The following is a 23,457-nucleotide window of genomic DNA, read 5'->3' as shown; positions in this document are numbered from 1 at the left end:
ATCAGAAATTATTTATGATGATAAATGAAAATGTAATAATAAAAGAAACTTAAGATTGTATTAGTATCACTATACTATAAACCCTTATATCCTTAATAAAGAGATCCAGGTGTTATTATATAAGTTAAATCATACTTTAATTTAAATATTTTTGGCCCTTTTATTTGTATTTGCTAGTTTTGGTGGTATTTGTTTAGCCTTGCAAAGCTAGATATATGCTGGTATGCATTTGGCTTAACAAAGTTAGAACATGCTTAGAGGGTAAAGAACTTGATTGTGAGCTTGGATAAATGTCTTGCTTTTATGGATAGTACTTCCTTCAATGGGCTTTTATATAGGAGTGATCCATTAACTAAAGAGATATTGGTCTATATAGAGTTGGTGAAGCACAACTCTAGTAGTGAAGCATTAATAGTTATTAGTTGTGCCAATTTGAAAATTCACTTCTTGGTTAAAGATATGAAGCTTATTTATTAAAAGCAAGAGGTATATATCCACCTCTGAATCCTAGACAAGTAGCTTTGTGTGAGCCTTGTAGGGTCATATATAACTAAAAAGCTTCACAAATTTGACATCAGATAAAACAGTATTTTGCTGTTCAACAGCTTGAATCATTCATAATTCCCATGTAGTACCTTTACATGGCAATATTAGTGCAAACATGATGAAGTACCTCTAATATTCTATTGTATATACCTCTCCAATTTACATCAACAAACCTCATATATTTGTATAATGTTAGCTTTTAAATCTGTAAATAAGATGTCAAGTAATCCATTGTTTTGGTCTCACAAATTGTCAAGTGCATCCACAAATAAAAAGTAGTTATATTGTTAAAAACCTCTAAAATCCAAGAAATGTTGGAATTCCTCAAATGCTTAAGAATTTACATAAAATTATATACCTCTATTTTAGTTCCTTGTTATCAGATATTGAAGAAGAGTCGGGATAGATTGTCCATTTATCCCTTCTTGCTCTTCCATGAGACCTGACAAAATTCTCAAGCAAAAAAATGTCATTATTTATAATTAAAAAATTGACAATAGAAACTTCCTCATGTTTATTACACTTGACTGTATATATTACATGTCAAAACCTCCTTATAAATCTTGTCATCAAGAGAAAATACAACCATCTAACTGTTTCAATTGTGAATCACTTTTGTTATTGCTTTTTCAGTACCAATACTAACTGCACCATGGCACCCTATCCAACGAGAGGCAGTCCTCCCCTCAAAATGACAGGAGTCATGGTCCATACCATGGGATGTGCAAAATATGACCACTGAAACCATCACATTGGGTGCCCATCGGATGTCCATAATAGCAACATAATTATGGTGGCCGAATGAATGTCACCACGTGGCGGACGCAATATTCTGCAGTACGGACTTTTTCACGCTACATCGGTTTGCGAATAACACGCCAGGCCGAAACAGCATACTAACAGCTATACGACAGCTCTTCCTCATCCTAATGGGCTCTTATCTCGCTGTTCACACCTCAATAGTTTAAGAGATCGCCTCAATAGAGGTTCTCCAGAGTGGATGATAATGGCCGCGCCTTCTATCTATCGTCCCCAAATTCTGGAGCAGCTCCTCGCCTGCAAGAGCATCTACTTGCCTCAAATCCGCTGCTCGCTGCCATTGCAGTGCCACCCAGACTACGCCTCCGTCTCCAGACAGGCGAACGATTGGGCCTTTCGCTTCCTCAAGATCAATGCCACCAATGCCGCTGCAGAGAAGAAATGCTTCACCCAGTGGAGGACGCCACTCTACGGCACCTTCGTTGTGCCTTGGGGCGACTCCAGGCACGCTCTAGCGGCCGCCAAGTACACCTGGCTCATCACCATTCTCGACGATGCTGTCGACGAGGAGCCTTCGCAGCGGAACGAGATCCTGGAAGCTTACATGAGCCTTGCCTCCGGTCAAAGATCCATCGCCCAAGTTCCCAACAAGCCCGTGCTCGTCGCCCAAGCCGAGCTCGTCCCAGATCTGCGGAAGCTTATGTCGCCGCTCCTCTTCCAGCGGCTGCTCGTCTCGTACAGGAAATTTGTTGGCTGCTACTCGGACGAAGAGGAGTTCACGAAAGAGTCTTAACGCTGTGCATCGCCGGGAGGACTTCGTTGTCAAGCCGATGCTTAACTTCACGCAGATGTGCCTCGGAGTGAAGCTGAGAGACAAGGATCTGGAAAGCGAGGAGTACCTCCGGGCGATAGATGCCATGTTTGATCACATCTGGCTGGTGAACGACATCTTTTCATTCCCAAAGGAGCTGAGGAAGAAAACTTTCAAGAACATAATTTTTCTCTTGCTCTTCACGGACCACACCGTTCGCTCTGTTCAGCAGGCAGTCGATAAGGCGAATGCCATGGTTCAGGAAAAAGAACAAGAATTCATGTATTACCACGAGATCCTGACGAGGAAAGCGATGGAATCTGGCAACCACGACTTTCTGGCGTACCTTAGAGCGATTCCGGCATTCATCCCTGGAAACCTACGTTGGCACTACCTCACAGCTCGGTACCACGGTGTTGATAATCCATTTGTAACAGGAGAGCCATTCAGTGGGACTTGGTTGTTTCATGATACGCAGACTATCATACTCCCCGAGTACAAACCAACTCATCCCCATCTGCAAGTCTGAATGAAAAGGCCATGAAAAATAAAACATATAGTTTCCTGTTAAGATGCATACCAAGCAAAAGAGTTTCGGCTACTACCAAAGTTCACAAAAAGCTACCCATTCTCATAACCAAAGAACACAGAGCCAGGAACTAGTGCAACTCCAGCAGATCCATGATAAACTCTACCTGAAACCAACCCAGTAAGGAAACCAAGCTTACATAGTTTTGCAATAACCTTGCAAACATGAAGAACTTGATTTTTTCATGAAAGTGCAAAGGCCTCAATCTGGTCAACGGTAAGCCTTTTGAATATTGATGAATATTTCAAATAAGAAAAGTATGAAAAGAAGAAGCCACGCTAATTTTGTAAGTTTACAAAATATTTATTATTTGTAAGCAACTGGATTTTTTTATTCTACTTTAGTTATTTGGAAGAGTCATACTCAAAACTTCTATAAGTTTTCATTTCAATTTAGACAATTCTTATATGCTTTATAATAAATTGCCATTAAAGTCCTTTAAAGCCATCTTCAAAACTTAATAGCGATGAGTGATTGCCAAGTTTTTTAATATCTCTTTCACTACCTTCTTTTCATCTATAATTTAGAGACTTACAATGGCTTACACCATGTTCACTCCATCCTAAATTCAAGGGGCACATAACTTCAAGTTCATTTCACAAAGGTTATCTCATAATAGCCTTCTGTTGCATGGATCTAGGATCTCCTTTGCAACCATTGTTAGTGTAGTTATACTACACAATCAAGAGATTTATGCTTGAGCTTCAAAACATTTGAATAATAGCTAACTAATAAACATGGCCTATAAAAAAGTATAGCTAAAAGATCTTAATATATTCAACTTGTAATTCATACCATTTTTTTATCAGCTTCTTGTAAAGTCATCTAAGATGAGTTTGTTTGGATGCCAATATGAGGCACCATCGGCAAACACACAAACTTGATTTTCTTGGAAAAGCAAATCAAGTTTTATTCACATTTCTTGGTACTTGCCACAATGTCCCATGGAATGCATTTTGTCATAGGCCTCTGGCATAAATGGTTCTCATTTCCCACACAATTGCCGTAGCAATATCACATGAGAATTAAAGAGTATGACAATCTAGTTTGAAAATAGGCTTCAGGCATGAGAACTTATTATTTACTGCTATCTAGGAAATAAAAGACTTTTAATTGAAGCAAAAGTATATAGAATATATACATTCACCAACTCCAACTTAAGTTTTCTTCTAGCCTCTTGGTATGGACATAACACTATGTGCTCCACTAGGAAATATAAAAATTGGCTATACTTTGTTCCAGAACTTTAAAAAACCTTAATAGCTTGTCTATGATATCCTTGTTTAGTTGAAAATGCCTGTATTGTTATACTACAATCTTTCCAAGTACCAATGTCTTGTAGTCTGTATAATAGCATAATCATTTGGATCACATGAGTTTTCCACTACAATATTAATACCTCCATCACAGAAAAGAGCTTTACAGTCAGCCTCCACAATATTTGTTTGCATTGCCACTCTTGCTAATATAATATTGTATTTTCATTGAGAACCCAATATAGAAAAGAGCTCCTTGTAAGCCACTATCTCCACTATGCTTTACATCTCCCATTCCATACTACCCAAGGACTTTAGTCTTCAACCATATTACCATGGGTATCATGTTGTCATCATGGGATTCCAAGGTAGTGATCTCCATAACTCTTGTTGCATGTTCAATAGTACTAATCTCCTCTACTTGTAGCAATTGGAATCTTATGTTTGCTTGTGACACTACCTAAACTTTTTGTATATACTGCTTACACACTTGCAACCAATTGTCTTGTATACATTCAAACTTATATACACAATTGGTCAACAAAACATATGAAAAGCTTACTTTGGCACATCTTTAGCCTCTAGAAGATATATTAAATCCGTAAGTGGTTACATGTCACTTTTATCATAAATTGGAACCAGATATGATGAATCTTCTTCTGTTCGATTATCTTCACTATCACAAATGAAAAGCAGTTGAGTTATGGAGAAGTATCAAGGATGGAGGCAATATAAAACAACATTTTTTACATGAATTAGATATTGGAACAAGTGCTAGAAATTTGGTATGTTTTTTATTTCTTTTAGTTCTTCATCTAGATACAAGTTATCTTCTTCATCTTTTATATTGTCCTTGCCAACATCAATAACCACCTCCTTATTGCATTATTGGTGTTGAATATCTTGCAAGCTAATATCTTCTTCTTATAGAATTTTATTGGCAACATTGCCTGGTGTTAGAGATGGCATTTTGCCACTGGTATATGCACTTATAAAAAAAAATGACAACATTAATATGATGATAAATTTTACAAAGAAAAAAAAATACCATTGGCATTTTTCTCTCACTGCCAAGAGGTATATGCTTGTTTTTGGTAGTGTGTGTGTCAAGTGTTAGCTTGTGTTGTATAGATAAATGATCGAAGATGGTTTTCTATTGTTTTTGTTGCAAATTGTAGCCCATGCAATCATAACATTCCAAAAGTAAGACTTTAGAGAGCTCTCTCCAAACTTGAGAGTCTTAATTATGAGACACAAAATCCCTAGACCCCAAAGTGGAGCCGGAAGGGTGCCACGTGGTAGTGGCCGAAGCGAAAGCCAAACGAGCATAACATGTTTGGACTAAAAGCTCCGACTTGAAAGGTCGAGAGCGGGAGTGGAACTCCCAACAAAGTGCTTAAGGAACAAGCACGAAGCAAGCAATAAGCGAGGCTCCAAAAAGGGACCCAACATGACCAACACATGACACGTGGAAGTGTCCGAGATGGACCCGAGTTGCAGTCCGAGATGGACCGAGACGGAGTCCGAGATGGAGTCCGAGGTGGAGTCCGAGGTGGAGTCCGAGATGGAGTCCGAGGTGGAGTCCGAGATGGAGTCTAAGATGGACCAAGATGGAGTTCGAGATGGACTCGAGATGGAGTCCGAGATGGACCCGAGATGGAGTCTGAGATGGACCCGAGATGGAGTCCAAAGTCAAAACCGAGACCGAGACCGAGACCGGGACCGAAACCGAGACCGAGACCGGGACCGAGATCGAGACCGAGACCGGGACCGAGACCGAGACCGAGGCCGAGGCCGAGACTAAGCCCAAGTCCAAGTCCAAGTCCGAGTCCGAGTCCAAGTTCGAGTCCGAGTTCAAGTCTGAGAGGGTGAAAGCCCAAAGCGTTTGTCTCCCAGACCCTGGGGGGTTTGGTGAGCTCCAAAAGTATAGTAAGGGGGAGGACTGCAGTGGAGCCAGTTTGGCCAGGAAAGGTTAGTTTGGCCCAGGAAGGCTAGACCCAGTGTTGGGTGATGAATTGACCACTGGGAAGTCCAAGACTAGAGTGAATACGGACCGACAAGCAAGGTAGCTTGGTGAAGTGTTCAAGAGCCAACTCTAGTTCCCCCGGGAGATTGACTGGCCAATGCTCCCAGTCCAAGTGTGGGTGGCACTACCTACTTGGATACCAAGTGTGGCTCAATGGAACCTCGCTCTAAGCCCATGGCTAGAGCATGTAAATGCGGAAGGTGGGGAGAGTACCCACGGGGCTCGCGTAAGCCCACGGTGTTCCGAAATGTTGTCCCGAAGTCCCAAATGGGTGTAAGGAGGAGGAGCAGTCCTCTAGTGTAGTGACTACGGATACAGTCACATGGTGAGGAAGTCCCAGAGGATAATGGGACTTAGTGGCCGGGCCTGCGAGCCATGATCTAGTGGCAGTGTTGGTGAACATGGCCATGGATGAAAAAGGGACTTGGTAAGAACTGACAAAGGGATGTTGGGGAAGGCTATTCCCCATGGTTATGGGCATTCTAAGGATGCTAAAGAGTGGATCTGGGATGACCACTCATGGACGGACGGCCCAGTCTTGGAGAGACAGGATTGTGATGTAAGTGGTATTGGACCACTAATGTGGCAAAGGTGAATGGGCATGGCCTTAGTGTAACAAGCCGATATGTCAGTGGTACCTTTGGGTGTCGGTCTTGGGACTGGACACGTCGAGCACTTGGACCAAGTGCAAAAGTTGAGTGGCATGGATGCCATTCTCGGGACTAGCAAGTCCCAAGTCCTGAATTAGACTTAAGGAGGTTGTGAATGAGACTCCTCCAAGTGGTTAGAGGCGTGGTTAAGTGATTAAAGTAGAATGGAAAATTTAATCGCTTACATTAACATGCACTGATGTTCTTTGCATCTTGCAAGACTGCTTCACAAAGGCACCAAGTAGTGTAAATTGATTGACCAGTAGGTTGTGTGGAGGATGTTGGAGCATGTCATAAATACCATATTGTGCCATCTCTAAAATAAAAGTATTTATCCAATAAGTGCCTCCCCATTCCAAGCACTCCAATATATATATAATCTTTGTAATCTTCATGCAAGGTTCCCTAAGCTATGTTCATAGTATGCAATTAAAATAGTGATACACTTAGAGCACAGCATTATTGTTAATGGCTAAAGTACTCCATCCTTGGAAGAGTTTCCATGAGGGGATCTACTACGTTTTTTGCCACTTTGGGGTGCTAGAGACTGGAGGTTGTTTGTTGCATGTTGTTGAACATAACAAGTGATAGAGTCTGCATAGAGATATTTTAGCTATGAAAAACTTCAAAGAAATAAACATTATTGATGGCTCATGTGGCAATACACAAGCTACCACCTTTTGATAGCAATCTATCATTGGATCTATAGAAGATGTTAAAGAGCCTGTCAAGAGAGTGCAGTGTTGAAAGCTTCCAGAAAATCTACTTACTAAGCATTGTCTAGACACTAATATGCCAAATGTATTGAGTTGTGACTAGGAAAAACAACTAAAGAGTGAGCATTGTAAATAGGAAACACAAAAAGCTAACCACTCACATGCATCCCTTTGGGAGTTAGAATTGATTATATTGGTGTGTGTTCAATGATGTTGTGTGGTTTTACAGAAGATGGTCCAAGAGTATATGAGCCGATGCATGTGTTAGCACTCAGTCAAGGGATTTGAACTGTGATAAGTTGCATATATTATTATTGTTATTGCTACTATTATTGCTTGCATTGATTATGTTGAACAGGTGTGAAAGAAGAGCTCCAGCTAGAAGAAGGATGGGAATGAAATATAAACAATCTCTATGATCATTATTTTGTGCTAAGGCACAACAAAAATAAAGCATTACCCACATTTGAAAGATCCTTTTTTTGGGTTTCCCCTTTTCTTGTCATTTTCACCCCACATGCTTGGAACAAAAAAAAAAATCAATGAAAATATGGTTTGCATGGGACTAAGATCACTTAGCCTTACCATGTTGTGTGGAGATAGTGAGAGAACATAAAATTGGGGCAAAAATGGCTTCCTCTAAATTATAACCTCATAAGAATTTTAAAATTAAATTAGACTGAAATTAACTGTTCTTAATTAAAATAGAATAAAAAGTTAATAAGAGATTATTATAATTAAAATAAGATAAGAGTCTCCCAAGATTAAAATTGTATTAGTATCACTATACTATAAACCCTTATATCCTTAATAAAGAGATCCAGGTGTTATTATATAGTTGAAATAAAGTTAAATCATACTTTAATTTATATATTTTTGGCCCTTTTATTTGTATTTGCTAGTTTTGGTGGTATTTGTTTAGCCTTGCAAAGCTAGATATATGTTGGTATGCATTTGGCTTAGCAAAGTTAAAACATGCTTAGAGATTAAAGAACTTGATTATGAGCTTGGATAAATGTCTTGCTTTTGTGGATAGTACTTCCTTCAATGGGCTTTTATATAGGAGTGATCTATTAACTAAAGAGATATTGGTCTATATAGAGTTGGTGAAGCACAACTCTAGTAGTGAAGATATGATTCACTTCTTGGTTAAAGATATGAAGCTTATTTATTAAAAGCAAGAGGTATATATCCACCTCTGAATCCTATACAAGTAGCTTTGTGTGAGTTTTATAGGGTCATATATAACTAAAAAACTTCACGAATTTGACATCAGATAAAACAGTATTTTGCTATTCAACAGCTTGAATAATGTATAATTCCCATAATTCCCATGTAGTACCTTTACATGGCAATATTAGTGCAAACATGATGAAATACCTCTAATAGTGGTATTCTATTGTATATACCCCTCCAATTTACATCAACAAACCTCATATATTTGTATAATGTTGGCTTTTAAATTTGTAAATAAGATGTCAAGTAATCCATTGTTTTGTCCATTTATCCTTTCTTGCTCGTCCATGAGACCTAACAAAATTCTCAAGCAAAAAAATGTCATTATTTATAATAAAAAATTGACAATAGAAACTTCCTCATGTTTATTACACTTGACTGTATATATTATATGTCAAAACCTCCTTATAAATCTTGTCATCAAAAGAAAATATAACCATCTAGCTGTTTCAATTGTGAATCACTTTTGTTATTGCTTTTATACTAACTGCACCATGGCAACCTATCCAACGAGAGGCAGTCCTCACCTCAAAAATGACAGGTGGGATGTGCAAAATATGACCATTGAAACCATCACATTGGGTGCCCATCGGATGTCCATAATAGCAACATAACTATGGTGGCCGAATGAATGTCACCACGTGGCGGACGCAATATTGTGCAGTACGGACTTTTTCACGCTACATCGGTTTGCGAATAACACGCCAGGCCGAAACAGCATACTAACAGCTATTCATCCTCATCCTAATGGGCTCTTATCTCGCTGTTCACACCTCAATAGTTTAAGAGATGGCCTCAATAGAGGTTCTCCAGAGTGAATGATAATGGCCGCGCCTTCTATCTATCGTCTCCAAATTCTGGAGCAGCTCCTCGCCTGCAAGAGCATCTACTTGCCTCAAATCCGCTGCTCGCTACCATTGCAGTGCCACCCAGACTACGCCTCCGTCTCCAGACAGGCGAACGATTGGGCCTTTCGCTTCCTCAAGATCAATGCCACCAATGCCGCTGCAGAGAAGAAATGCTTCACCCAGTGGAGGACGCCACTCTACGGCACCTTCGTTGTGCCTTGGGGCGACTCCAGGCACGCTCTAGCGGCCGCCAAGTACACCTGGCTCATCACCATTCTCGACGATGCTGTCGACGAGGAGCCTTCGCAGCGGGACGAGATCCTGGAAGCTTACATGAGCCTTGCCTCCGGTCAAAGATCCATCGCCCAAGTTCCCAACAAGCCCGTGCTCGTCGCCCAAGCCGAGCTCGTCCCAGATCTGCGGAAGCTCATGTCGCCGCTCCTCTTCCAGCGGCTGCTCGTCTCGTACAGGAAATTTGTTGGCTGCTACTCGGCCAAAGTCGACGAAGAGGAGTTCACGAAAGAGTCTTACGCTGTGCATCGCCGGGAGGACTTCATTGTCAAGCCGATGCTTAACTTCACGCAGATGTGCCTGGGAGTCGAGCTGAGAGACAAGGATCTCGAAAGCGAGGAGTACCTGCGGGCGATAGATGCCATGTTTGATCATATGTGGCTGGTGAACGACATCTTTTCATTCCCAAAGGAGCTGAGGAAGAAAACTTTCAAGAACATAATTTTTCTCTTGCTCTTCACGGACCACACAGTTCGCTCTGTTCAGCAGGCAGTCGATAAGGCGAACGCCATGATTCAGGAAAAAGAACAAGAATTCATGTATTACCTCGAGATCCTGACGAGGAAAGCGATGGAATCTGGCAACCACGACTTTCTGGCGTACCTTAGGGCGATTCCGGCATTCATCCCTGGAAATCTACGTTGGCACTACCTCACAGCTCGGTACCACGGTGTTGATAATCCATTTCTAACAGGAGAGCCATTCAGTGGGACTTGGTTGTTTCATGATACGCAGACTATCATACTCCCCGAGTACAAACCAACTCATCCCCATCTGCAAGTCTGAATGAAAAGGCCATGAAAAATAAAACATAAAGCTTCCTGTTAAGATGCAGAGCAAGCAAAAGAGTTTCGACTACTAGCAAAGCTCACAAAAAGCTACCCGACTCTCATAACCAAATAACACAGAGCCAGGAACTAAGCAGATCCGTGATAAACTCTACCAGAAACCAACCCGCCCAAACACGAAAAACTTGATATTTTCAAAAGCCTCAATCTGGTCATTTTGAATATTGATGAATATTTCCAAGAAGAAAAGTATGAAATGAAGAATCCACGCTATCTTTTGTAGGGGCTGGCATTCTTTTACAAAACTTGTATCCCCCGTATATGCATCTATCATTTTGCTCGAGATCTTATTGATCTTTCGCGGGTTTGTCGAAGCTGCTGGAGCGGCCGCCCAGGTACTCATTGGGGTCCTCGCTGTGGATCAAATCGATGCTGTTTTGCTCCGCACTCGATTGCGACGCGACGTCGTCGTCCACGCCCATCATCGCCAGCGCCAGATGCTTCCTCACCTCGTTGCTCTGGTCCTTGAATTCGCCCAGGTACTCGTCCGTGAAGTCGTATCGCCCCGAAGGAATGCTGCTATCTTCTCCACACAGCAATCTCAGCACCTGCGACGATCCAAGCCTTGAATCAAGATGACCGAGGAAGAAGAAAAGAAGGAAACTTTACCCGCGCCATCCGAGGCCTGTACTGTGGTGACTGTCTCAAGCAAAACGTTGCCGCCACAACCATGTTCCTCAGCTGGTTCTCGTCAAAGTTTCCTTCCAGTCGCGGATCAACCAGTTTCTCGATGCCTCCACAATCGAGATGTGGTCTTGCCTGAAAATTTGGATTTGGAATGATCGAAGAAGAAGAAAGAATATAGAAGTGGTGTTTTTGCTTACCCAAGCGACCAAGTTTTCGTCGCCTTTGGGCTTGGACATATCGATCGGTGGCCGTCCCGTGACGAGCTCGAGCAAAACCACGCCAAACGAGTAAACGTCCGTCTTGTCGCTCACTCTCCCAAACATGAAGTACTCGGGAGCAAGATAGCTACAAAACAAGCCAAGAAAATCAGGAACTTTAGTGTTGGTTCTCCTCCATACCCGAGAGTTCCAACAACATCGCTACAAGTTATGTGCGTCGTCGAGGTCGGAGCCCATTTAGCCAGTCCAAAGTCCGAAATCTATCCAAGCAAATCAAACAAAATCTCTCCAGCACGAATCCTTTCAGTACCTGTGGCTTGCAGTTTTTCCTGAGGAGGATGTTTGAAGACTTCACATCCCTGTGGACAACGGGCCTGGCACAAGTGTCGTGGAGGTAAACAAACGCTTCCGCCGCACCAACAGCAATCTTATGTCTCTGTGACCAGCTTAGCGATGGTTTGTCTTTGCCAACTAAAACAAAAAAAAAAAGAGAAATGAGATCCATCCAAAGTTCCTAGAGCACACCCAAAATCTCAACTTTAGCTTACCATGGAGATTTTCTTCCAGGTTTCCTTCCGCGGCAAAGTCGTAGACGAGAATGTGGGTGTCTCCCTCGACGCAGTAGCCGATCAATCCCACAATATTGGGATGATTGAGCGTGCTGAGGATTTCCACTTCGGTGAGAAGCTCCTCGTCCGCCTCGGTTGCTCCCTGATTCAAGCACTTCACAGCCACGACATGGCCACCAGAAAGAGTTCCTCGGTAAACTTTGCTGCAGCCTCCTTTCCCGACCAAGTTATCTGGAAAGATCGACAGTTGATTGTCAGCTGAAACCACCAAAATGTGATGAGCTTACTCGGAGAAAAGCTTGACGTAGCCTCTTGGAGCTCCTCAAACGTGAAGCAAGCGCAAGCTTTGTCCTTGCAGACGCGACTGATCTTTTGTGAAAACGAGACTTGGCCGGAAGGTTGGATTGATGCGGCCAGGCTCCGGGGATTATTATCCTCGCTGCTGCTCAATGTGTTTACTTCCTTCACAGGGCTGCCGCGATGCTTTGCGTGTGGCGAGCCTTTCAAGCGAGGGAGAGAGCTCTCGTGTCGAAGCTGGTCGGGCATTGCTGAGGACGCGAGCATTCGAACCATGTTTCCACCCTGCTTGTCGAAGGCCTCCTTGAGCCTGTCCGGCAGCTGGAGAGCCCATTTTACTACAGAAATACTTCGTGAAGGTGTGACTTTTTCCAGAGATTTTTCCAAAGAGAGACTACGGTTCATGAGAGGCCAACCTGCGTGTTGGTGTTCTTGGCAATGAAGAGATATGTCACCTTGGAGCAAGAAAAAAACCAAAAGTTTTTAAGAAGAAGAACTTCGACTTGAAAGAGATGGAGAACTCACTCTTGGATTGTCCATAGGGTTTGATGGTGTGCACAGTAGCCGGCCCCTCTTTCTTCGCTACAAAATCGATTATAGTCACTCTGGCTAAAGAACTTTTTGGCCATAGCTAGCTAGGAAATAAAGTTTTACCTGGAGCACTTAGCAAGCCTTCCTTTCCAAGCAACACTTGGCCATGATCCACAATGATCATCAAGCAGCTGGAAGGCAGCCTCTTGGTGCAGTACTTCACTAGCGACTCGGAGCATCTGTGCAAAGAAAGGAAAAACTAAGAAACATTCCACCAAGATCGAACATCATAGCATACCCTTTGCTGGACTTCCCGAGGATCAAAACGGATGCTTTCTCAAGCTTGGCAGACTCGACCAAAGCCTTTTGCAGCGAAGCTCCAGACACCACTTTGATATCCAAGCGGACCTAAGTCAACAAAAAACCTCACATTTTGTGTTTCTCGTTGCGAGCTCAATGCTATCGTCATACCTGTTTGAGGTTACAAATGCTTTGATAAACTCCCAGCACGGACTCGAATGTGCTGTCGAGTCGCTGCTTGATCGATGAATCCAGGATATCATCTGTTAGAAGAACCGAAAAAAATCGCTCTTTTAATGAGGAAAATGACACAGAACGATCTAAACAGAGGTCTACCATACAAGAACAAACAAGAGAAAAGAAAGGGAGGAGCGAATTAGAAGATCATCGTACCTGTGTCGGGGAAGGCTCGAACGACGTGAACAGCAACGATCTGGTCCCCGGGTTGAGCGAGCTTCGCAACGATCCACGTGAGCATCTCACGGCACTCGGAGCGTAGCTTGACGCCGACGACAATTCGCGAGGGACGGGAAGAGGGAGACCTCGGCGATGGCAGGGAGTTTTCCACACGCCTCTCGCTCGCCTCCATCGCTGCGGAGCTTGGCTTGAGCTGCATTCGCCTTCTTCCCACCATCGGGAAGAAGGAAGAGAAAGAAAAGGATTCACCCCTCTTCTTTGCGTTTTCCTGCTTGGAATCACATGCAAAGAAGCTCAGATCTCTTCTTGGGCAGCTGCTCCTCGATCATATCACACGACCACCATGCCCAATTTCGCGAATTCCCCACGCCAAAACGCTTTCTTGCTCGCCAAAACGCTCATGATCGCTACAGCCTCGGTGTGTCTCTTACTCTTAACGCCCTCTTTGCCCTCATCGAGTTCTTTCCCTCGTTCTTGGTGATCAATCCTTTCCAAAATCTACCCCAATTCCAGACAAACCGCGCACTCCCCCTGATGTTGCCACACGATCCACCCGAATCGACGAAACCGACCCGCGGATTTATGTGGGAAGAAATTTGGCGAGCCAACCACGAAATTGACACCCCGGCCCGCGCTGCTCGCTCGCTCTTCAACCTCGCAGCTCCTCCATCGCTATCAGGGATCAGTGATTGCAAATAGTCGCGCTTAAAAAGAAAACCAAGACTCTTCCTAGTCAATCGATCGCTCGCTCTCGCGCTCTCGAGGATCGCTGCTCTTCGCTCGCTTCTCCAGGAGAGGACAGTGAATGCAAAGCCCTCCCTACCTTCCTTCCCAACCAACTTGAAAGAGCTTGAATGCGCTGCTCACTTTCTTTACCTTTCTTTTCTTTGCCTCTCAATCTCTTTCCTTTGCATGCGTCATACGCAAACTCGATTTTTTTCTTCGTTATTCTTCTACACCACCACCATTTGGATGGAATTCCGGTCAAAAGTCCTTGGTCATAAGTAGTCACACAGGCTCAGTTACCCAGCCCACCTTAGGTTGCATTGGCTTAAAGGAGCGGCCACAAAACAACCACTAAAGTCCATACATGGTTGGTAATAATCGCTTTTCACTTTGCCTTTCTTAACATTCCAAAAGGGGTAGATTTGGAATTTACCATCTTTGGTAGAGACACGCCAGCCTTCCGGTATGCCAGCTGGAGGTATATGTGGCGCCACTTAAGCTGCCGACGTGGCAGGCTAGGGCATACGAGGGTGCGAAAGATTATGGATGTGAGCTCGCTGGGAGCGGCGAGGCAGCTGATCCGGCGCGGCGACGATCGTCTCCCGCGGCATTTCGGGCAGGGATTGAGGGGGAAGGTGATTGTGCGCGCTGGGGGCGAAGGAGGGAATCAGGGTTTTGCGGGAGCTGCGGTGCAGCAAATGGCGGGGTCTGGAGGATCGAGGGATGGGATCGTGATTGTGGATCATGGCTCGCGCCGGGCGGAATCGAATTCGATGCTGGGTAAGGCGCTCTTCATCTCTTTGCCGCGCTTTTATGGAAATTTCGCGAGCGCATTGTAGAGGAGTTTGTGAATATGTACAAGAGGAAGACCGGGCATGAGATCGTGCAAGCTGCTCACATGGTATGATTTTTCTTGTCTAGCTACTGAGGGGGAACATTTCTTTGTTCTTGCAGGAACTTGCAGCTCCATCGATCGAGGATGCGTTTGATCGCTGCGTGGAGCTAGGAGCGCAGAGGGTCATCGTAAGTCCATACTTTCTCTTCCCAGGAAGACACTGGAACAAAGTAAGAAACACTTTTTGGTGGAAAAAGGTCCATTCTCTCACGATCAACAGGACATTCCAGCACTAGCAGCAGCGGCGTCCGCAAAGCATCCCGGAATTCGATATCTCGTGACTGCTCCCATTGGCCTTCACGAACTCATGGTGGTAAGCTTCCAAAAGCAAGCTCTTTTCTTTCTTTTCTTTCCTTGGCCCTTGGTACTGATACTCCTAGCGATTGAATCAATGCTTGTGACAGGATGTTTTGGAGGACCGAATGAAATACTGCGTGAGCCGTGCCGAGGGACGAGCCGACGAATGCGACATGTGTGTTGGAACTGGACGATGTCGTGAGATCGCCGTGGTCCAGCGAAAACAAGAGCAAAACCACCAAGTCAGTGTATTCTATTTTGTTTCCATCGTGCCTTGAAAGCATTCTCTTTCTTTCGATCAGATTGGACTGGAAAGCTCCATCTCTCCGAATGCATCATAAAATACCAGGTACGCTCTCTCAAGTCTTCTCATTCGCGATTCCTTTCTTAACAAGCAAGAAATTTTTTTTCAAAGTTCCAAGAGCCCGTGGAATGAAATAAACTGGGCAATATTTCATAAATCCATTGTCGTCTAGTCCGGTCAGGATACCTGGCTTTCACCCAGGCGACCCGGGTTCAAATCCCGGCAATGGAATTGTTTTGTCCATGCAATTTTAGGGTTAACGTTTCTGTTGGAATCGAACTCGAGACCTCTGAGTTTTAGGGTTTGTTTAATACATGTTTTTTTTCCCCGGTCAACCAAGGGTGACGATCAAACCATGTCGCCGTACGGAGGACGTCGGGAAAGACCACGCTTTCCGTACGCACGTGCGCCACCCGCGTCGCCATACCGCGTGAAAAAATGTAGCATCTGGCGGCCGGTATTAAACCACGTGGTCGCATCCCAGCCGTCCAGTCTCCTTGCTTCCGGGTAGGAACGAAGAACGTCCCCAGTGTGTAAGTAGCAGCATCCCTGATACTCTTCTTTTGCACGCGCTTTGGATCTTCGGCGCCTTCGTTTCCTTTGGATTGGCAGCGCCACCAATCGAATCGGCGGCGCCTCCTCCCGGGATCCTGGATGAACAGGGGGTGGATCGCAGTCCACTGCCGCTGTGTGGAAGAGGTAGGGCGGCCGCCACTGTCACGGATCCCAGGTTAGCTGCGGCATTGCGGGGAAGCTCGGAATCTAGGAGGTTTTTGGGGGTTTTCAGGCTGCGATGTCGAGGGAGAAGCGGCCTTTGGATTCGGCGCGCGATGGATTGCCTAATGAGAAGCGACAGCGGCCAGCGCTTGCGAGGTGAGCTTCCATTCTCTTTGTTCTAGGGTCTCTCGGACATGGTTCTTCACTCCTAGCTTAAAATTGTCGTTTTGATTTGTGTAAATTTTTTCTTTGGAAGACCACTGATGGTGGATTTTTTTGATGGTAAATTCAGCGTCATTGTTGAGGCTCTTAAGATGGACAGTCTCCAGAAATTGTGCTCAACCTTGGAACCTCTCCTTCGTCGAGTTGTGAGTAAAAATTGTTTTTTTCCTTCTTTTTTCTTCAAAGGTCTCACTTTTCGATCGCACAGGTGGGAGAAGAGGTCGAGCGTGCTTTGGCGAAGCTAGCACCTTCTATGAAAGGTGGACTAACGTAAGTCTCATTTTCTTCTTTTTTCTGTAATTATATCTTGCGATTAAATCTTTCTCTCTCTTCGTTTCAGCTACAAATCATCGCCGAAACGCATCCAGGGTGCCGATACTAGAGCGTTGCGCCTGCAGTTTCGAAACAAGCTAGCGCTGCCGCTTTTCACTGGCAGTAAAGTCGAAGGGGAGCAAGGCTCTGCGATTCACGTCGTCCTACAGGATGCCAACACAGGGCAGGTTGTAACTACTGGCGCTGAAGCAGGAGCAAAACTTGATATTGTTGTGCTGGAAGGGGACTTCTCGGCTGACGACGAAGAAGACTGGAGTATGGAAGATTTTGACACATACGTTGTCCGAGAACGTGAAGGGAAGCGGCCCCTTCTTACAGGAGATTTGAGTGTCACACTCAAAGAAGGCGTAGGTACACTTGGAGAGCTTACTTTCACTGACAACTCTAGCTGGATCAGGAGCAGGAAGTTCAGGCTCGGTGTACGCGTCTCTCCTGGTTCTTTCGAAGGACCGCGCATCCGAGAGGGCAAGACCGATTCTTTTTCCGTCAAAGACCACCGTGGAGAACGTAAGAAGTCCCCACTCCTCGCAGATTTTCTTGCTTACCTGTTTATATATTTGCGCAGTTTACAAAAAACACTATCCTCCCGCTTTGGGCGATGATGTGTGGAGGCTTGACAAGATTGGAAAGGACGGGGCATTCCACAAGAGGCTCAACAAAGCTGGAATATTTTCTGTGGAGGACTTTCTGCGTCTGGTGGTGATGGACCCGCAGAAACTACGAAACGTAAGTAATGAGTTTTTTTCTCTCTCTTTCTCTCTCTTTCTTTCAGCTCATGTAGTTGGTCTGGCGCAGATTCTTGGAAGTGGCATGTCAAATAAGATGTGGGAAGGAACAGTGGAGCATGCTAAAACGTGCGTCCTCAGCGGAAAGCTGTATGTCTATTATGCCGACGAGAAGCAAAATATCGGTGTCATTTTCAACAACATCTTTCAGCTAATGGGACTTATGGCCGGTGGGCAGTATCTTTCTGTGGACTCCCTGTCCGATGCCGAAAAGGTAACACGTTAATTTAATTTAGTTGTCTAGTAACACGCTGGCGGCTCTATTAATCCAGGTATACGTCGACAAGTTAGTAAAGGTGGCATACGAGAACTGGGAGAGTGTGGTCGAGTACGATGGTGAGGCACTGATTGGTTCTATGCCGCATTCTCTCCGTGGCATCGACGCACATACGGAAGAGCCAGCCAAAGGAAACCGCGGAAGCAGTACGTTGCAGCAGCAGCAGGGGTTTCCCGGCAGTCAGGAGTTCGGCCTTGTTCCAAGAGGGACAGCGTTGACAAATGGTACGCTTAGGAGCTAGCTTTTCAAGTGTTTTCACTGACGCAGCCTTGAATCTGTCATTTAAAGCAGGGGGTAGTCAGCCAAGCTACGCTCCAGTCTCCAGCCCTGTGGAGAGCTACTCCTCCCAACAACAGCAGCACCAACAGCAGCAGCAGCAGCAGCAACAACAACAACATCAACAGCAGAGGAATCAAAACGCGATGAGCACCGGCCTGTCTCTCCAACAATCAATGCCTTCTGGCTCAGGACTGGCTTACTCGCCACAAGTAAATCCCAATCCCAGCTATCTGCAGCAGGCACCCACGGCCACAGCCGAGTGGCTCCACAGGCAGACGACTCAAAACGACGAGTTCTACTCGGAGGAAGAGATCCGTGCAAAGAGCCTCGAGCTCCTGGAGAGCGAGGACATGAACTTGCAGATGCAGCAGCTGCTGCGCATGTTCAACGTGGCCACAAACGATCAGGCCAGCAGCATGCCAAACATGAACTTGCAAGACTACTTCCCGGTGGAGAGCGTGCCGTCGTCGCCGGAGAAGAAAGGCAGCAAAGTCGGGTGGCTCAAGCTCAAGGCCGCGTTGCGGTGGGGAATATTTGTCCGCAAGAGGGCCGCTGCCAGAAGAAGAGCTCAGATTGAAGAGATCGAAGAGGAGTGAGCATTGAGCGCAAGAGAAATCTACCAGAGCGAGGGAATAACTGGTAGAGTGGAGAATGTAAATTACTGTGGCTCTTCTTTGTTGCTGTTGGCAGGCCGGATTACAACAAAAAAAAAAAGAGAAAACAACTTGTTTGCTACACCGGGGTGGCGAACTTGAGGAAGAACTGGTGCTCGAGTAACTTCTTCATCTGCTTCTCGGGCAGCCGAATCGCCAGATGCCGGTCTCGTCCGCCATCTCGAGTAGGAAGAAGAATGGCGGCTCCACTGCCCGGCTCGGCATCCAAGACGAAGGAGAAGTGTCGCGGCCTCCCCCATCCAAAGTCGAGCTCGTAGATCGGGAATGCCGTGAGGCTGTTGCTGTTGATCGCTCTCCCCGACCACCTTGGCAGCGGGAAGTTGTCGTCCACGAAGATCCCCGGCCCGGAGGTGGAGCTCCATCCAGTCGATGGCGGACTGGATGCGCTCCTGGGTGGCGGACTGGATATCGTCGCGGAGGAGCTTGGCGGCGTGGGAGATGTGGTTCTTGCGTATCTCGCCCACGGGAGCAGCCAGGCACGGGATGTGAGCGGAGCTGCCGCAGTAGTGGCTCGGGATCTCGGGGCTCCAGCGCTTGGGTCCTTTGGTGGAGAGCGCGTAGATGTAAGTCATGCTCTCCGAATCGTCCAGGTCTTTGACATCCGCGACGCACTTCCAGATCATGGCGGAGATGGCCTCGAACGAGCTCGGCGGCGGGGCGTCACGAGAGGAGAAGAATCTCCCGCGCTGGACCTCGGCAACGAGCTCGCGGACTCGATCGGGGGCGATGTGGAAGAGCCTCTGGCGGTCGGGGATGGCGTCGTGGGAGGATTTGGCCATGGCTTCCACCGTGCTTGCTGGCGGTGGGGCGACGACGTAGTCGCGGACGGGGAGATTGACCTGCGGAGGATCGCGGGGCTTGAGCACGCTGGAATCAAACGATGGAGCCACCGCCAGTGCGAGGCCCCGGTGGATCTCCCCCCACGCCCGGAGGAACGGGAAGGAGGAGGAGGCGTCGAGGATGTTCTCGCAGGTGAGCACTCCCACAGCAATCCCGCCACACTGGAACTTTGTCACCTGTGAACACACAATGCCAGTCAACGCTTACAGCCAGTCAACACTCTTTTAGTCAACAGAGTCAACGGAGCTACTTGCCTGGATTTTTAGCAGCGGCGCGTTGGCGGGATCCCTGACCCTGGGTTCCGGGTAGAGCTCGTGCTCGATGGGGCACTGCCGGGCGTCGCCCAAGGCTGTGTTAGCCATCGCGGCCACCACCATGACGCCCGCGTCGTTGCAGTGGAGCTCCTGGATCGTTGTTAGCCGCTCTCGCCGCCGCATTCTCCCCGCCAGAGGGTAGTATGGAACGAGCAACCGCGACAGAGACTCTCTCATGCTGCAAACCAGGCGCTGGAACTCCTCTTCGTCGTGGTTATCGATCCGAGGGCTCTTCTGTTCTTGATCTTCTTCTTCTTCTTCCTGGTCATCGTGCTGCTTGAGAGCTGAAGATCCCGGGGCGGAGAAGTAGAACACTTGTTTGATGTAGCGCTCAAACGAAAAGTAGCTCTGGAAGTTGGAGAGCGCGAGAACGCAGGGCTGCCGGGTCGGGATCTGGGGAACTACAGTCGACACGGACACTGACCTTACCGAGCTTATGGACGCTACCATGTCGAGCACTCGAAGTCAGTTCAAGACCTCGCCCACGAGCCCCTCGTGCTTTAGAACTAATCGACTATGTTTGCCCGGGCGACTGGCGATTTACGTTCACAAGGGTGGCGATTGAATTCTATGGTTGCAACCCTAGTTTTTTTCTTAAAAGGAGCGATGGGCTGGGGCTGGGGCTGCGCGGAGTTCTTGGCCAAGTCCCTGCTTGTATCGACGCTGGCGGCGGTGGTGATCAAAACTAGTTTCACCGGGCTGATCGAGGGACCCATCAACAGCATGATCACAGGGATGATCGAGGGACTGGTCACGGAGCTGGTCTATGGCGTGATCCGAGAGACGGATCACGCCTTCTCTGCGTTGAGGTCCCTTGCGAACTCTATCTGACGTGAAAAGGCTGATGGCAAGCATCCTTTGCGGTAGTACGTGTTATCTTCCACTGTTCCTGCGAACGAGAGAAACGAATGGCTCGACTTACATGCATTAGCTACTGTTGCTCAGATCCTCCTCTCCGAGTAGAAGTTGGAGGTGGGATTTGGACTACGGACACTAATCTTACCGAGCTTGTGGAAGCTACCATGTCTGTTTGATCCAATGCACTCGAAATGAGCGCACGACCTCGCCAGTGCTTCAGGATTATGTTGACCAAAGTTGACAATACTTCCAGACTTTTCGTTTATTGGGCTGGACTGCGATTAAGGAACGCCCTAGACCGAGAAGCATTCTTTGTCCATAGAGAAGGCACTTGATAGAAAGTGTAGAAGAAAAATCCAACGGTAGGCTTGAGGAGATCTTTTCAAGATCAAAATTCTTCTAGATTTTTTGACAAATGGTCATGGTTCCTAGTTTTCTTTCCTGGAAGGGAGGGAGCGGGCGGAGTTCTTTGCCAAGTCCGTGCTCTAGCGGCGCTGGTGATCAAAGTTAGTATCGACGGTCTGCTCACAGGGATGATCGAGGAACCGATCAACAGGATGATCACAGGGACTGTCTATGGCCCGATCTGGGCATGGTTTCCAGAGGCATGGTTCGCACTGTATGAAACGAAAATGAGATCCTTTTTACTTCGATCCAATTCTCTGATTCATCTTCAGGCTTGGCGACCGGTGCCAAGATCTGGAGCGCGGTTAGTTTGGATCGATTCTTATGCCTGGTTTCAATTATGTACATCATATTTCTCTTTATATAGAACTTTTCTCTGCCCACCGGCAGCGATGCTCACTGATGCGAGCCCAAGCTCTCGCTGCCATAGGCCTATAAAAATGTAACTATATGTCAAGCTGTTGCTTATGCCAATTCACAAAATGCCAAGTGCATAGTTGCAACAGACAAGATCCCAAGATCACTACAATCAAGCCATAACTGGCCAAAACCAAGATAATCACAAGACGAGGGCAAGATGAAGTCCATCACTTCTAGAGTGAGGAGTATGAAAATCCTTGACGAAAAGCTGGAACAATGGTTCTACATCGCACTACAATCCAGCGAAGGGAGCACTTGACGAACTACTGCAAAGAAGTGAACCCGGCATCAACGTGGAAATCTACAACCAGGCACGCCATCGCAAGATGGAAGCCCCAGATCAAGCTCGGACAATTCACGTACGAATCTGCCCGGTTTGCGCTGGAGGCATAATCCCGAATCAGAGGTGATAGTGGGCTTGGGCGATGCTGCTCGATTGATTCAAATGGCTTTCTCAGTCAACCGCAACACGTCCTCGTGATAGTCCACCCCAGCCGCAACACGTCCCAGCTTCAGAAGATTTCACAAGACAAAGCTCCAACTCTCAGCGCACCCTCCTAGCTCCTCGTCCTCGAGCACTTTCACGCTTCATGTGCCAGTAGTTGACCAATATGACCAATCCCTTAGGTTTTTCATCGAAACTTTAGCACACAGTAAAAAAGATATTTGGCTATACAAGAAATTCTTCTTGATCTTCTGACAAGGACCGTGGAGCGTGAACTCCAGGTGGACAGCGCAATCATGAATCCCTCCCCTTTGCCATGGTTGCTTGGGTAGGAGCCCTAGTTTTCTTTCTTGGAGGGGAGGAAGCGCGAGGGCGGAGCGATGGGCTGGGGCTGGGACGCGGCGAAGTTCTTGGCGAAGTCCCTGCTCGTATCGATGCTGGCGGGGATGGTGATCAAATTTAGTTTCGAGGGACCGGTCACCAGGATGATCGAGGGGCCGATCACCAGGATGATCGAGGGCCCGGTCGACAGGACGATCACAGGGATGATCGAGGGGCCGATCAACAGGATGATTACAGGGATAATCGAGGGGCCGATCAACAGGATGATCACAGGGACGATCCAGGGACCGGTCACGGAGCTGGTCTATGGCCCGATCCGAGAAACGGCGGCCCAGATCCTGTGGGCGTGGCTGCCAGCGGCGTGGTTCGCACAGATGTTTCCTCGCATCGCAAAGGTATGGAACGAAAATGTGATTCTTTTCCTTCATTCTTTGATCCAGGTGCCAAGATCTGGAGAGCCCGCCCCCACCGGCAACGATGCTCATCGATCCAAGCCCAAGCTCCTGCTGCCGGAGCTTGGCAAGGGAAAGGAGGTGCCATCCCGGACGAGCCAAGCCTTCATGAGGGTTCCGTGTTCCAGGATGTGCACCGCTCGTGCCGCCGAGTCCTCTCACTCTCCTTGACGATGGCCTCTGTCCTTTCTTTCCTCTCTCACGGACGGATCGACCCTAGTTTCTCTCCCTCTCGGATCGCATTCTTGTTTTGCTCGAGAATCCGAGATTCTTGTATCTACTCTGCTCCGATCGATGAAACGATCGTTGAAACGAATTTACTTGTTTTGCTCGAGAA

At 46.6% G+C, this 23,457-nt stretch overlaps 6 protein-coding genes and 1 non-coding gene across 15 annotated transcripts; 5 read left to right on the top strand and 2 right to left on the bottom strand.

Annotated features, from left to right (window-relative positions):
• Positions 1–1,352: 1,352 nt before the first annotated feature.
• On the bottom strand, positions 1,353–2,708 carry LOC112343407. 4 transcript variants are annotated; one of them, XM_024666795.1, is made up of 2 exons: positions 2,205–2,708; positions 1,353–2,159 (listed from the first exon to the last, which is right to left on the bottom strand). In XM_024666795.1, the coding sequence occupies exons 1-2, from the start codon at positions 2,222–2,224 to the stop codon at positions 1,817–1,819; spliced, it is 363 nt and encodes a 120-aa protein (XP_024522563.1). In that variant the 5' UTR covers positions 2,225–2,708; the 3' UTR covers positions 1,353–1,816. The 4 variants fall into 4 exon arrangements, with proteins under 4 accessions (XP_024522563.1, XP_024522559.1, XP_024522560.1 ...); XM_024666791.1 differs by having other exon boundaries at positions 1,353–2,337; positions 2,406–2,708; XM_024666792.1 differs by having other exon boundaries at positions 1,353–2,414; positions 2,463–2,708.
• A 6,705-nt stretch (positions 2,709–9,413) lies between these two features.
• Positions 9,414–10,514, top strand: LOC9652670 ((E)-2-epi-beta-caryophyllene synthase-like). The gene has a single exon (XM_002993127.1). It carries the CDS (start codon positions 9,414–9,416, stop codon positions 10,512–10,514), a length of 1,101 nt encoding a protein of 366 aa, XP_002993173.1.
• Positions 10,515–10,707: 193 nt separating this feature from the next.
• On the bottom strand, positions 10,708–14,399 carry LOC9652669 (serine/threonine-protein kinase PBS1). Of its 2 annotated transcripts, XM_024666807.1 has the most exons (13): positions 13,512–14,399; positions 13,290–13,381; positions 13,117–13,226; positions 12,942–13,057; positions 12,813–12,869; positions 12,704–12,742; positions 12,278–12,625; positions 11,970–12,221; positions 11,732–11,892; positions 11,602–11,681; positions 11,401–11,548; positions 11,186–11,335; positions 10,708–11,124 (listed from the first exon to the last, which is right to left on the bottom strand). In XM_024666807.1, the coding sequence occupies exons 1-13, from the start codon at positions 13,750–13,752 to the stop codon at positions 10,864–10,866; spliced, it is 2,055 nt and encodes a 684-aa protein (XP_024522575.1). In that variant the 5' UTR covers positions 13,753–14,399; the 3' UTR covers positions 10,708–10,863. The 2 variants fall into 2 exon arrangements, with proteins under 2 accessions (XP_024522575.1, XP_024522574.1); XM_024666806.1 differs by having other exon boundaries at positions 12,278–12,742.
• Positions 14,400–14,784: 385 nt separating this feature from the next.
• On the top strand, positions 14,785–15,914 carry LOC9652559 (sirohydrochlorin ferrochelatase, chloroplastic). 2 transcript variants are annotated; one of them, XM_024666812.1, is made up of 7 exons: positions 14,785–15,041; positions 15,101–15,162; positions 15,216–15,326; positions 15,377–15,469; positions 15,561–15,695; positions 15,756–15,802; positions 15,869–15,914. In XM_024666812.1, exons 1-6 carry the CDS (start codon positions 14,804–14,806, stop codon positions 15,792–15,794), a joined length of 678 nt encoding a protein of 225 aa, XP_024522580.1. In that variant the 5' UTR covers positions 14,785–14,803; the 3' UTR covers positions 15,795–15,802; positions 15,869–15,914. The 2 variants fall into 2 exon arrangements, with proteins under 2 accessions (XP_024522580.1, XP_002993172.2); XM_002993126.2 differs by having other exon boundaries at positions 15,756–15,914.
• On the top strand, positions 15,915–15,988 carry TRNAE-UUC. Its single transcript has one exon. It is a non-coding gene; the product is annotated as a tRNA-Glu (tRNA).
• A 242-nt stretch (positions 15,989–16,230) lies between these two features.
• On the top strand, positions 16,231–19,129 carry LOC9652668 (calmodulin-binding protein 60 B). 4 transcript variants are annotated; one of them, XM_024666809.1, is made up of 8 exons: positions 16,231–16,487; positions 16,545–16,630; positions 16,767–16,842; positions 16,905–16,966; positions 17,037–17,536; positions 17,595–18,028; positions 18,087–18,315; positions 18,380–19,129. In XM_024666809.1, the coding sequence occupies exons 2-8, from the start codon at positions 16,551–16,553 to the stop codon at positions 18,964–18,966; spliced, it is 1,968 nt and encodes a 655-aa protein (XP_024522577.1). In that variant the 5' UTR covers positions 16,231–16,487; positions 16,545–16,550; the 3' UTR covers positions 18,967–19,129. The 4 variants fall into 4 exon arrangements, with proteins under 4 accessions (XP_024522577.1, XP_024522578.1, XP_024522576.1 ...); XM_024666811.1 differs by having other exon boundaries at positions 16,232–16,630; positions 17,595–17,755; positions 17,825–18,028; XM_024666810.1 differs by having other exon boundaries at positions 16,231–16,630; positions 18,383–19,129.
• A 3,539-nt stretch (positions 19,130–22,668) lies between these two features.
• LOC9652667 lies at positions 22,669–23,457 on the top strand. The gene is made up of 2 exons (XM_002993124.2): positions 22,669–23,063; positions 23,109–23,457. The coding sequence occupies exons 1-2, from the start codon at positions 22,707–22,709 to the stop codon at positions 23,289–23,291; spliced, it is 540 nt and encodes a 179-aa protein (XP_002993170.1). The 5' UTR covers positions 22,669–22,706; the 3' UTR covers positions 23,292–23,457.

The sequence above is a fragment of the Selaginella moellendorffii genome, unplaced genomic scaffold (assembly GCF_000143415.4).
Source record: "Selaginella moellendorffii unplaced genomic scaffold, v1.0 SELMOscaffold_149, whole genome shotgun sequence".
Classification (NCBI taxonomy): Eukaryota; Viridiplantae; Streptophyta; class Lycopodiopsida; order Selaginellales; family Selaginellaceae; genus Selaginella; species Selaginella moellendorffii.
Note: the sequence above shows the minus strand (reverse complement) of the source record. Positions and strands in the feature narration are given on the sequence as shown.